Source organism: Marmota flaviventris, chromosome 7 (assembly GCF_047511675.1).
Source record: "Marmota flaviventris isolate mMarFla1 chromosome 7, mMarFla1.hap1, whole genome shotgun sequence".
In the NCBI taxonomy this organism is placed as follows: Eukaryota; Metazoa; Chordata; class Mammalia; order Rodentia; family Sciuridae; genus Marmota; species Marmota flaviventris.
In genome coordinates, this window is record NC_092504.1 from 47761532 (window position 1) to 47775886 (window position 14355).

Consider the following 14355-nt stretch of genomic DNA (forward strand, 5'->3'; position numbering starts at 1 on the left):
ATAGTGCTAACAAGTATGTGATCTAATTCCTTTCTTTGAAAATACTGTGTTTCTGTTTTTTGCAAAGAAGAAACAAATATTGAGATCTATGTGTTGGGTACTAGAGATAAATAAGATTGTCCTTCATTTCACTGAAGATCATTAATGAGTAAGATCAAAACATGAATTTGAATCCCAGTTCTAATACATATTATCCATATAGCCATGGTTTTTTTGTGTCTCAGTTTCCTCCACTGAAAATTGAAGATAATGATAATGTCCACTTCATAAGAGTTTTGTGATGTTTAAATCAGTCTTGTATAGAAAACTTCAGTTCTTAATTAGTGCATATGATGACAGATATTGTGCCTACCCTCAGGGAGATTCTGCTTATATTGTGTATCTCCTCTTAAGTATGCTCCTTCATGGATTTGGTGATAGAATGGAAATGAAGAGCAAGAGTACAAAAATAAAAATGTGTTCTTTGAATTTACTTGTTGGTAGAATCAGCACGAAACCTTTACACACATGACAGGTCTGTAATACCTCTTAGTATTGACCTTGATCAAATCTTTTAAACTTTTTTGTCAATTTTTATCAGATGGAAAAAATAAATGCCACATTAAATTTTTGTATGAAAAATTAAATCTGGTGAAATTTTTATGCAAGACTCATTTTTTTTATAACTTATGTAGTTTGCCTTTCTACACTTCCTTAATTGGTCAGCAAGTTTCTGATAAGGGTACCCAAATGTATTTTAATAATCTAAGCCAAAAGTAACCCAAAAAATAATTCTTTTTAAAATATCATTTCAATGAAAAATCTATTTTCTTATAAATTATTTAATATTTTATAACTATATTATGTTCTTCATAGGTATGTTTATATATTGCAGAAATAGAGAAGTATTGTTGGATTATAAATTTCTACCTATTAGGAGCATGGATGTTGTTGATAGAAAATGTGATCTATGATTTACTGTATAGAAAAGGAAATTAAAAGGACATTTAGATGCCATTTCATAGTTCTTAGTTATGGCACTAACAATTTTCAGCATGCAACAAATTTATTTCTTTGCAATTTGCAATGAAGCTTGGAAAAACTTGGCAATGAATATACATGCTCTCTGTTCCATACCTTTTTAAATTAAAGGATGCAATTCTAAAGTTTTACATGTGGTACAAAAAAAACTGGTTAGAACTGATAACATTTTAGTTTACTAAGCAATAACATAATTGGATGTTATATCTATTTTATGAACACTGAAGATTGAAGGGAAACTTTACTAGACTCTTTTTCTACTTTCCTCCTTTTATACAGAATAAAATTATCTTTAGCGTGAATTTGTCATTCCCTCTAACCACAGGATATAACATATGACATTAAGTTTGACAAAGGACAACAATGAAATCACTTTAAGGAAATATATAAACGTATTTATAGAGACTGAATGGACAACAAAAGTAGTTGGAGCAAAGAGAGAAAAGAAAACAAACTTGTTCCAAAGAGGTTTGGAAATGAACAATGACACTTATAATGTTCAGAATTCAGAATATAAGTCAAGATATGGGATAGGAGATCCTGAAGAAGGCCCTGCCCCAGTTGTCATCATATAATTCATTAATTTGTGATCTCATTTCAGAAAGGAGAAAAACAAGTATGTTAGGCCTGTAGTTTTAGATCTTTGCAGGCTGTTTTATGGCAACAAATTGTTCTTGCCAGTATTACTCCCAGAACTATCTATATACTTTTTCTCCAGTTTTATGTTTAATGACTTATATAAATTTCTTATAAATTTTCCTTTCCTTTCCAACCATTACAATATTGAAAGGCATTATGCAGATAAATCATTGCATTTTGATTTCACATGGTACAACCAGATAGTTTCACCATGTTTTACGACATTCTTAAAACATCAGGAAGCAATAATATTCACCATTATTTGAGTTATGTATTTAATTCAGCCATTATTGATTAGGGATGTATTATTTGTTTGGCAGTTTTAGTTAGCTTTTTTGTCACTGTGACCAAAGACCTGATAAGAAAAACATAGAAAAGGAAGAGTCTATTTTGTCTCATGGTATCTGAAGTTCAGCTTATTCGGGAGTGACTCCACAGTTTTAGGCACAAGTAAGGCAGAACATTGTGGTGGCTAATTTTTTTGAGTTCTTTGTATACTCTGGATATTAGGGCTCTATCTGAAGTGTGAGGAGTAAAGATTTGTTCCCAGGGTGTAGGCTCTCTATTTACCTCTCTTATTGTTTCTTTTGCTGAGAAAAAACTTTTTAGTTTGAGTAAGTCCCATTTGTTGATTCTAGTTATTAACTTCTGTGCTATGGGTGTCCTATTGAGGAATTTGGAGCCCGACCCCACGAATGTAGATCGTAGCCAACTTTTTCTTCTATCAGACGGCGTGTCTCTGATTTGATATCAAGCTCCTTGATCCATTTTGAATTAACTTTTGTGCATGGCGAGAGAAAGGGATTCAGTTTCATTTTGTTGTATATGGATTTCCAGTTTTCCCATCAACAAATGGGCCAAGGACCTGAACAGACACTTCTCAGAGGAGGACATACAGTCAATCAACAAGTACATGAAAAAATGCTCACCATCTCTAGCTGTCAGAGAAATGCAAATCAAAACCACCCTAAGATACCATCTCACTCCAGTAAGATTGGCAGCCATTAGGAAGTCAACAACAAGTGCTGGCAAGGATGTGGGGAAAAGGGTACACTTTGTACATTGCTGGTGGGACTGCAAATTGGTGCAGCCAATTTGGAAAGCAGTATGGAGATTTCTTGGAAAGCTGGGAATGGAGCCACCATTTGACCCAGCTATTCCCCTTCTTGGTCTATTCCCTAAAGACCTAAAAAGAGCATGCTACAGGGACACTGCTACATCGATGTTCATAGCAGCACAATTCACAATAGCAAGACTGTGGAACCAACCTAGATGCCCTTCAATAGACGAATGGATAAAAAAAAAAAATGTGGCATTTATACACAATGGAGTATTACTCTGCATTAAAAAATGACAAAATCATAGAATTTGCAGGGAAATGGATGGCATTAGAGCAGATTATGCTAAGTGAAGCTAGCCAATCCCTAGAAAACAAATGCCAAATGTCTTCTTTGATATAAGGAGAGTAACTAAGAACAGAGTAGGGACGAAGAGCATGAGAAGAAGATTAACATTTAACAGGGATGAGAGGTGGGAGGGAAAGGGAGAGAGAAGGGAAATTGCTTGGAAATGGAAGGAGACCCTCAGGGTTATACAGTGGAGGGGGTAGACAGAGAGGAGGGGAGGGGAGAGGAGAGGTGGGGAGGAGGGATGGTGGAGGATGGGAAAGGCAGCTGAGTACAACAGACACTAGTATGGCAATATGTAAATCAATGGATGTGTAACTGATGTGATTCTGCAATCTGTGTATGGGGTGAAGGTGGGAGTTCATAACCCACTTGAATCAAAATGTGGAATATGATATGTCAAGAACTATGTAATGTTTTGAACAATCAACAATAAAAAATTAAAAAAAAAAGAACATTGTGGTGGAAGAGCACTGCAGAGAAAAGCAACTCAGGACAGGGCAGTTAAGAAGCTGAAGTACTGGGCTCATCAGTGACAAAATATGAACCAAAAGGCACACTTCTAACGACCGACTTCCTCTAGCCATACCCTACCTGTCTACAGTTACTTCTCAGTTAATCCAAATCAATAATTAATCTACTGATTAGGTTGCACTTCTCATATTCACATTGTTTTACCTTGAACATTCTTTTTCTCACACATGAACTTTTGGGGGATACCTCATATCTAAATGACAATAGGCATTGTGCGGTTACAAAGGAAATGGTGATATGCTGTTTCAAAAATCACTTTAATTTGTTGTCTCAGGGATAAGGAACATTCTAGAATCAGAATTGGATGATAGGCAATGACTGGCCAATTCTAAATGTTACTAAGCTTTTCAACGACAAATTATGTTGTCTTGCCAGTTTTTGTTATGGGAATATGATTTGTGTGCACTTGTTTCAACTTAAATTATAGGTCTGTTTTACTTCAGTCTTGAAAATAGCAAATAAAAGATAAATGAGCTACAGCCAGTCATGACATGGGCAAGACCATAATAATTTTCTCCAAAGCAGAACTGCCTAATAAATCTTAATTTTGAGTAACCAGCAAGTAACAGAGGCAAGCTCTATTTACAATAGAGCTTATGCCAATTTCTTGGAAATTAGACTAAGAACCAAGTATTAAAAGCAAAATTCTTCCAAAAGACTGCTGAGATGATAGATGAAAGTTCTTTGAAGAATCAAAATTTCTATTAAAATGTAAGATAATCTTTACAAAATATAATAGAAACATTATCACTATTTTTTGTTACAAATCCTATCTTCCTCATTTTGAAGGGACAAATTTTACTCAACTAAGTAGGATATTTGTAAATAAAACTGTCTATAAGTTTAATATGAAAGTAGACTAACATTCTGTGAGGGAGGGTACATTTAATGTTGTAGAGTATAAATAGCTCCATATTTAATTTTCAAAAACATGTATCTGGAGCTACTTTAAGGAAACAAATTAATCAAAAATTTTTTGTAGGTTAGTGATTGAAAAATGTGAACTGTAGGATGATTTCCCATTTCTAATCGCCACCCTCACTGTAATGGGTTTTAAGTCCAAATTTTTGAGATTGTTGATTAAGTAATTTTTAAATGGACAAGGTCTTCTAGTTGTAAGTTTGAACACAGGTTAGTATTCTAGTGAAAGCATGGCATACATCTCTTAGATAAAGTCTTTAACTGGTCTCTATTTAGTCATACAGTCATGTTTACCATGTAGTTAGTTACTCAATAAAGTATAACTGAGATACAATATGGCAATATAATGTTTAAATAATTTTAGGAATAGTTTTAAAAATAAGACTTGTAAATTAGTGAGCTACAACTTTCTAGCCTAACTTTTTGTATATACAGTTTTTTTTTTTCTTAAAATGTGTCATATTGAGGTTTCAAAAGTCAATGACTAGAAATAAGTATGTATTGACAGTAATTGAAAACATGAGTTTAGGTCAAAGAACAAAAATCTCACCCAAATGTAATTAACCAAAACAGCATCTCTTGATTGTCTTTGAAATTTTCCTGGAGTTTTCAATATGTTTACTGTGCATAATTTATCAGTTCATCCCTTCCAGTAAAATTGCCTTAGTTTTACAATATTTATAATCTGTAATTTTTAAAGTTTTAAGAATCCATTCTTCCTGACACTTGTACCATTTTCTTGTTGGTAACTTGTTTGTTTGTTTGTTTTTCCTCATTAGGATGCAGGCAAATTGTGTTTAAAGAGACAAATGTTTATAAGTTCAAAAAGGTGTCACTTAATGGACATTGATAAATATGTCATAATTTCTCAAAACTTTCACTGACTTATACTGATCAGTAACTTAAAAACAATAATGAAAATTAATTTTAGAAATTATAAACACTATGTGTTTGAGGGCCTCACAACATTTTTATGACTGTATATTGACTCAGTTAAGAATGTCAAAAAAGGCAGAGGCAGATTTATAAGAATTATAAGAAAAAGAATTATAAAATTTATAAGAATCTTCTGCTAATAGGTATTTCTGAATGACAGTATTTTTCCATGATAATATCAAATATTGATAAGTGTGAGATAAATTTCTTTAAGAAGGGTTATAAGTTCATTTATTCAGGGAAAGAGCTTCCTGGTTAATGTGTAACCTCATAGAGGACATTTCCCACAAGACAGACAAGCTATGGGGAGTCATAGGTTCTAGAAAACAATTGAAGAGTAGTTTCTTTTGAAGATGTCATTTCTTCAAAAGAAACATTTTTTATTGAAATAAAAAAGAAGACTATTATCTTAAATAATGGTACAGAGTTAGTATTTACAAGTAAAACAAACAAAATTATTTGAAAGCTTTCTGTATACATAATTGCTGACCTGCCCTTTAAAATATAAAATATTGGTGTAATTATAAATATTGCATTTCATGTCTATCATTTGGAGTAGTATGCTTATTCAATCAGCTTGATTAATTTTTGCCTATTTTTCCAAGTTTATACTGTATTTTAAAGTTTACATGATTTTTTTTAAAACTGCATTAAACAAATGGGTTTTTAAATAATAAACATAATGTTCGATGAAGGAAGTATGAGTGAAATGAATTATTTACTTTCAGTTTGGAAGAGGTGAATAAAAACTGCTTGGCCAATACCGTACCATTAATCTATTCTCTTTTCTCCTTTCTCTCTTTACTTCTCTCTCTCCAATAGAAGTGGAACAAAAAGGTAATTAAATACCTTTCATAAATTATATGCTATTTATAGGCTAAGTTATTTAACAGTTTAACATTGAGCTAAAATAATTTTGTTATTAATTCTTATCTATTTTATGGAAGTTTATTTACTACTTCTGCTGCTCAACTTCACTTTAATCTGTTTTACTGACCAATGCTAGTTTTATCCTTTTATCCTAACACAGTTTAATATTGTAAAATTTTCAACATTATATTATATTCCTCTTTATTTTTAAGTAAGTAGTTAGAAATCCAATAGATGTGATGAACAGTGATTGCTTTAGATTTGTTTTTATTTATGTGCTAAATGATTTCTCATAGCTCTGGTGTAGGTTCCCCTGTTTCACTCATTTGTGTCTACTAGGGGGAAAGGGAGATAATTTTCTAAAATATTTTAAATTGCTTTAGCAACCAAGGGCTTATTATTAACTTTAGCATAAAGGTGATGGACAATTTTTACAGCAAAGAGTTACTTTTCCTTACAACTAAAGCAATCATTTAAACAGCTGAGACATTTTTTATAATCATCAATATTATCATGGTTTCTAAATTGACAATGCTCTTTTATTCTTGCTATGGAATATTTTGATAGCCAGTTCCCCTGACATTTTTTTTTATTTCTTCAAAATTAAAACTTGGGAGATTTTGGTAATTTATTGTCCTCTTCAATAATCTCCAAAAATGTAGCTGAGTTTCATCTTGTTTTCCATTGAATCTGCGCTTATAATCGCTATTAAAAAAGCTAATCACTAATGCTGAAAGAATAATAAATCATTAAAAGTGGGTCAGCATCTAAATTCCTTGTGATTTCCTAATTTTTCCACCCCGTATATTTCTAATCACTTCAAACATAACAGTGGACTGCATGATTATTTTTCAGTGTGTTTGCTTTGCAAATATATTAGAGCAGTGTTTCCCACAGCAGGTTCAGCAGAAGACTGCAATCCAAAGAGGCTCTGTGGAAAAATTCCAAGATCAAATTAGTTTGTGAAAATTCCTCACCCTACAGCTTCTGCCTGGGAGATTCTCTAATTTACCTGTGCTATTAGAATCTCTACCACAATAGTATCTGATGTAACATTTCTTAGACAAATGTGGCTAAGGATCCTTTTTTTTTTCTTTTGTTGTAATACCTAGCTTTACTACTTGAAACCAGTGCTTCAAGGACCACCCTATGGGAAACATTGCTTTATTGCCCCTTCATGTCAGATGAATCAGACAAGCTTTCTTATAACCACTGTCACAATATGTTACTGAATCATACTAAAATGCAGGTGAATCAGATGATTCTTGCCTGTTTTCATTCTGAAGTATGAGCAGCAAAATATAGCAAGTAATCTTGTTTTTTAATGCTTTTTTCATGTAACAGTAAAAGGTACATGTTTTAAGTTCCAATACTACTGTATTTAACAGGACATTTTTAACTGATTAAAATCTAGATCTTGGGTTCTTTTCTGTAACTTTTCACCCTTTCTTCTTTCCTTATTCCTTCTTTCCTTTCTTTTTCTTCCTTTCTCTTTTTTCTTCCAGTATCCATCCATCACTCATTTTTAATTGTGTGGACTGCATGCTCTGTGCGTGTTGTAGCAGTTTCAAGAGCTTTTTTTGCTAGAGGATTCACTGGCCTGTAACATACAAGATTTTTCATTTATTTAAACAAAAATTACTATGGGATATTCCTATGTTTATTAATGACAACTGTTCAACAGCTAATTTTTTGAGAGTGGAAACAATATACTTTCATTTCCAAATAAGATATGTTCTTCAGTGAACTAATAAACACATTGTGTATAAAGTTTTGTATTTGTTATATGTCTATAGAACACATAGACATATGTTGCACTTGATACATATATTCACAAATGTTATCATACACTTTAACAAAGGTAAAAACCACAGGAAAGCACAGCTACTCATTAAAAAAGTCTAAATTTTTAAGCAAATTAAATCAAAGTGTTTTTTTAAAAAAGTCAAAATTAATATGGAAAAATACTTTGTGTTCTCAAAAAATGCACCAAAATAAGTGGTGGTGGGTATCTCTGGTTACAGTTGCATTCTTGCTGAAAAATAAGAATATGAGAAAATAAGTAATTAATACAATTTTTTGTCTTAACTCTTTCCCTTCCAACAGTTTTTCTTTGTCCTGGACTACTAAAAGGAGTATACCAGAGTGAACATTTGTTTGAGTCTGACCACCAGTCTGGGGCATGGTGCAAAGACCCTCTTCAGGCTTCTGACAAGATTTATTATATGCCCTGGACCCCCTACAGAACTGATACGTTGACTGAATATTCATCCAAAGATGACTTCATTGCTGGAAGGCCAACTACTACCTACAAGCTCCCTCATAGGGTGGATGGCACAGGATTTGTTGTGTATGATGGAGCTTTGTTCTTCAATAAAGAACGCACCAGGAACATAGTAAAGTTTGATTTGCGGACTAGGATAAAGAGTGGAGAGGCTATCATAGCAAATGCCAATTACCATGATACCTCCCCTTACCGATGGGGAGGCAAATCTGACATAGACCTGGCAGTGGATGAAAATGGGCTCTGGGTCATCTATGCAACAGAACAAAACAATGGTAAAATCGTCATTAGTCAGTTGAACCCTTATACCCTACGGATTGAAGGGACATGGGATACTGCATATGATAAAAGGTCAGCTTCCAATGCATTTATGATTTGTGGGATTCTGTATGTGGTCAAATCTGTATATGAGGATGATGACAATGAGGCCACCGGGAATAAGATTGACTACATTTACAATACCGACCAAAGCAAGGATAGTCTGGTGGATGTTCCTTTTCCCAATTCATATCAATACATAGCAGCTGTGGATTACAACCCCAGGGACAACCTACTCTATGTGTGGAATAACTATCATGTAGTGAAATATTCCTTGGACTTTGGACCTCTGGATAGTAGATCAGGTAAGTTTGAATTTTGATGGTATTCTGTGGGTGGATACTTAGAGTTTATTCTCATGATTTTAATTAGATAAACTGTGGTCTCTCTCTCTTCTGGCCCGTGTACCTAAAACTATTCTTTTTCTTATCTTTTTAGAGAAATCAATGATACCACTTTCAGTCCTAACAATTTATAACTATGAAAACCTGATTATTTGTCCTTTGTACAGCTTTTCTCCAAAAATTTTAGCTCTTCTTTTCTATGGGAATGTGTCATTAGCTGCTGGTTAGATCTTTGCATACTGAAATACACAAAACCTTTGCTAAGATAGGATGCTATCCTTTCTAATTAATTGTGAAATACCCTCAAAAATGCTCTTTGCTTGGAACATATCAAGGGTTTAGGATGATACAATGCTGCAGGAACTGTTAACCAATATATTCACCTCACAGATCATTTTATGTGACCACTTCATGGGACATATTGTCAGTTTGAGTGTGCCTTTGTCTGAGTGAACTTATTTGATATAGAGAATAATGTACATAAATGGTAAGTACAAAAAAATCACAATTTTTATAAGAAATGACAATGGAGAACAGTTTTGAATAAGCTTGAGATCTAATCTTTTCTTTCAGTTCTTTAAAAGTATCCCTTATCTCTCTGGAACATACTATTTCCTTTTAATGTTGTTTAAAGATAACTATAAATAGCTTCAGTTTTTTTATTTCTTTTTTATTTTACTTTTATTTACACAGGAGAACAGAATTATCTTAATTTAAAAGTTAAGTTTTGAAGCAAGCCATAATAATGTTCTCTAAGATTAAATGTAGTGGAAAATTAAAATAGAGGTGTCTGAATTTTGATAGTAATATACCCATTCAAGTATTTCTATCTTTTAGATTTTCCTGTTAATATCCTTATTTTCTGCACTTTTAAAAAAATATTCTTTAAGTACTGGAACTTCACCTAGTTGCATTCTACCACGGGATTATATACCAGCCCAGATATATATATATATATATATATACACACATATATGTGTGTGTGTGTGTGTGTGTGTATTCCTCCTGTCTCAGCCTCCTGAGTAGTGGTATCACAGACACATGCCATCATGCACATCCATTTTTTTTTACCATGCTTTCACTAGCATGCCATTCTTCTAAATAGTCCAGTATATACACATTTTCTTACAGAAACAGATTCTAAATTTCATATGACCAATTACATTACCTTATATAAACTGTTTTTTAAAAATATGGGGTTTTTTTTAGTTGTAGGTGGACACAATATCTTTATTTTATTTATTTGTATGTGGTTCTGTGGATCGAACCCAGGGCCTCACACATGCTAGGGAAGCGCTCTACCTCTGAGCCACAACCTCAACACTATATATCCTCTTTTTAAAATGTATCTATCTGATAATTATTTTTGTCTTCCAGACATTAGTGTAATATAATGCATGCATTTAAGTCAGGTTCAATAGCTCTTTGTTGAGTGAATGAATGAATGGCTTTCTACCACTACTTTAGAGAGAATGACAAATTAGGTGGCTTTTTGTCTAACCCCTAAAAGGCTTCAGGAAAAGTGACAGTGCTTCTTTTCCTAATCATTAATGTTGATATTGTGTTGAATTGGCTTTTATGGAAAGGAAAGCCAAATTTGCAACAACAACAAATTATTATTAGGTCTTCAAAAAATCTTCTAAACCAACTGCATTATCTGTTTAAATGCAGTACAGGTAATATTTTTAAATACAATATACTGTGCAATTGAGAACCTGAGCAAGAATCAATCATTGGGTTGTATCCTAGGATACAACCTATTCTTCTATAGCTATGATATTCTTAAATCAAAATAAATAATTTGTTACTGAAAACTCTGTTTATTAATGGTTCTTAACCTTTTTTTATTATTCATTTTGATCACAAAGTAATTTCAAATGGCCTCAAAAGAAATTATAGTCATATTTTGTAATTAGAGCAAAAAGCAATAATATAGTTTCACTTTTGTTTATTAAAAGATTATATGTTATTTGATAACTCTATGTAGGTAGAAAGAGGAGAATTGTTATTAATTGTGGCCATGAAGAAGGTTGTACCGCTCAATTAATTTTATTTATCTGTTTGTTTATTTATGGGAGCGGGGCCATTTTACCCACATCTATTAGTGCTCATGTTTGTAAAAAAAAAAGATGTTTTTGAAGTGAAAAACTTTAAGAAATGATAATTTTCAGCTTTTAATTGAATTCCTAAGCCAGGAGATTCAGTTTTCACTCCTTTTGAACAACCACAATTAAGACTTTGTTTTGCAAATAGTGGGATTTCACCTGTATTAAATTTGTAGATATAATTGCCAGAAAAAGTATCAATTTGCACACACAGCTGCTCAAATTAAAAAGCTGGTACTTTGGCATGGACTTACTGTAGTTTAGAGGTGGAAAGAATAAGTGTAGAAGTAAATTTTATGCATGCTATATGTGGATACGAGAATTTCAATTAGCATTAATAGAGGCTGTTCATCTTCATTCCACAGTTTTTGGTGGGTGTTTTTCTGTAGTAAATTACATTGACATCTTTCAAGCAATTGCCTTCGAGGAATTCTTATTGCCAGTGTATTATGGGCCTTTTTATTCAACCATATATGAAAACTCTCAATTTACAAATATGTTATGGTCAAAAACATACCTAAGTATGTAGACCAAAAATGTATTTGTTGTTGCCATTTGTTGGTAGCAGTCCAAGTCTTCTTGTTCTTATTTTAACTATGTTCTGTAACAAAAAATAATTAATGATTTTTGTATAGGGTTACCTGTGTTTTACTTCTACTGTATATAACTGTTCTGTACACCAAAAAACCTAGCATTGGAGATAAACACAAATGTGCTTCTCATAGATATAGAAAGCTCTCTGGTGATGCTTACACATAGGTAGCATCTGTTTCTAAATATGAACTAAAGGGTCTTGTAGGACCTTGGTTTGAATTCTACCACTGTCAGTTGCTCAATTGTGGGAAGTTTGCTCAGCCTTTTGTTCTTGGTTTCCTCAAGTATGAAGTGGAAAAAATGATACCCACCTCAGAATATTTTTGTTAAATTTTAATGAGGTAATGCGCAGAATAGGCATAGTAGAGTCACTAACCGCATCACTAAGCTACACACCAGGGAGCCTCAAGCACCATTATTATCCACATTTTCCCAATGAGGGCCCCCAAAGCATTGTGGCTTATGTAACTTACTCAGAACTTTCTGTTACTAGTGATAAGCATTCTCTAAGTAAAGTACAATTTGTAATTTATACTCTGAGAAAATTGCCATGAATTCATACTCTAAAAACTGTTACCTACTTTTCAAGTATGAAATCAGATGTTTTATTTTGTTATGTTTTTACAAGGGTCATTTTTAAATTCTAGAATAGAAAACTTTGTGGAAGTATGTGAAGAAAAGTTTATCTCTTCAGGAACATTCTGAAGAGTGATTGTAAAAGTCGTTTATTTCTAGTCCCTTACTTTTCCCAGCACCTACCTCCCCACTGCTAAATTGTCTTCTGTTAGTTTGGCTCATTACATGACATATATGTTTTCTTTCTTTTTCAAAGGAAAACATTGTAAGGGATGATACAATCTGTGAAATGGATTGTTTTCTACCATATCAAGAAGTTAATTTTAATTAAATTCTTTAAATTTGTACTGCAAATATTCATTGTTATATTGTAGAATATAACTAAAGTTTCTCATTGAAAAGATCTTTAAGGTTCCATTCTTCTGTGTACAGTATACAAGAAGTTTAAAATTTCTGATTTATCTAAAAATATTTTCAGGACATTATATTACCATCTCTTATTCTGCATTATATCAACTGCGAATTGCCAATATTCTTATGGTTTTCCAAAATAAATTGATGTAAAAATAAGAACTTATTTTTATACTACTGCTTCATATCCATGTAACTATATATATTTGAAAACAATTTCTTTTAAAATGTTAATAAGTTACTTGTATTTCACTTATTTAAGAATACACAGTGCAAAGAGTCTCTAATTTATAAAATGCTTTTTTATAACCACTTAGACTTGAATTAATACTGGAATAATCTCATTGATATTGTTTTGGTCATTTTTGTCTACAGTCTTATTGAGTGCCTGATAAATGTAGGTGTTCTGTAAAGGTTTGTTAAATGATTTAAACAAACAAATGAAAGAAAATAACTTACAGTGTTCTGATTTTTTAGGATATTGAGAGTAGAAGTGTTATTTCTAAATTTGTTTTATAAACCATATAATTTTAGTATGCTCCTCTGCTAGTCATCTTCATTGTTTGCTGCGAACTTCTAAGTCCAGAAGTTTTAACTCATTCCAGCCATCGTACCCAGGTTCCTTACCCTACAGTTAGGTCCTTCTCCTCTTCACCCAGGCTGTCCTGGGCCTTGGTAAAAGGGCAGTTGATCAGAGAATTTTATAGTAAGAATACAGTTTCAAAATGTTCAGTTAGAAAATTACTGATTTCTTCATGGTAGAGAAAATGGAAAGTGTATTATATTCAGAAAGGCATAATAACTGTAAGGTTTTGTGTTATTTATTTATTTATTTATTTTTGTAGTACTATATATTGTACCATTGAGCCACATCCCCATTCCTTTTCATTTTTTATTTCAATACATGGTCTCACTAAGTTGCATAGGGCCTCATTAAATTGCCAAGGCTGGCCTTGAACTTGTGATCTTTGGCCTGTCTTTTGCCTCTTGAGGCACTTGGATTATAGGCATGTACTACTATGCCCAGATAATTGTGTTCTATTGAATCAACATTATTCTGGGCCCAGTTATTCCTTAGCTATTTCACGGGTTATGTGAATGCCTCTGGTTTGCTTCATAATTCTCAAACTCTCTGTGTGTCCAGGCATATCTGCTGTGAGGTAGTCATCTGTATCATTTGCCTACTCCCAGCAGCTTGGGAGGCTGAAGCAGGAGGATCACAAGTTCAAAGCCAGCCTTAGCAACTGAACCAGACCCTAAGCTATTTAGCAGGTAGACCCTGTCTCAGAATAAAAAATAAAAAGGTCTGGGGGTGTGGCTCAATAGAAACCCTGGGTTCAATCCCTGGTACAAGGAAGGAAGGAAGGAAGGGTGGGAGGGAGGAAGGAAGGAAGGAA

At 32.9% G+C, this 14355-nt stretch overlaps 1 protein-coding gene across 7 annotated transcripts in view; it reads left to right on the plus strand.

Annotated features, from left to right (window-relative positions):
• The window catches only part of Adgrl3 (adhesion G protein-coupled receptor L3), a 759373-nt gene that overhangs the window by 470415 nt on the left and 274603 nt on the right, over window positions 1-14355 (plus strand). For 6 of the 7 annotated variants that reach the window (XM_071614317.1, XM_027947334.2, XM_071614313.1 and 3 more), the window contains one exon: window positions 8433-9233. The exons of the other annotated variant lie outside the window; for it this stretch is intronic. In XM_071614317.1, coding sequence (XP_071470418.1) covers window positions 8433-9233 — 801 coding nt within the window. The remainder of the gene's footprint in view (window positions 1-8432; window positions 9234-14355) is intronic. 7 annotated transcript variants of the gene reach the window in all.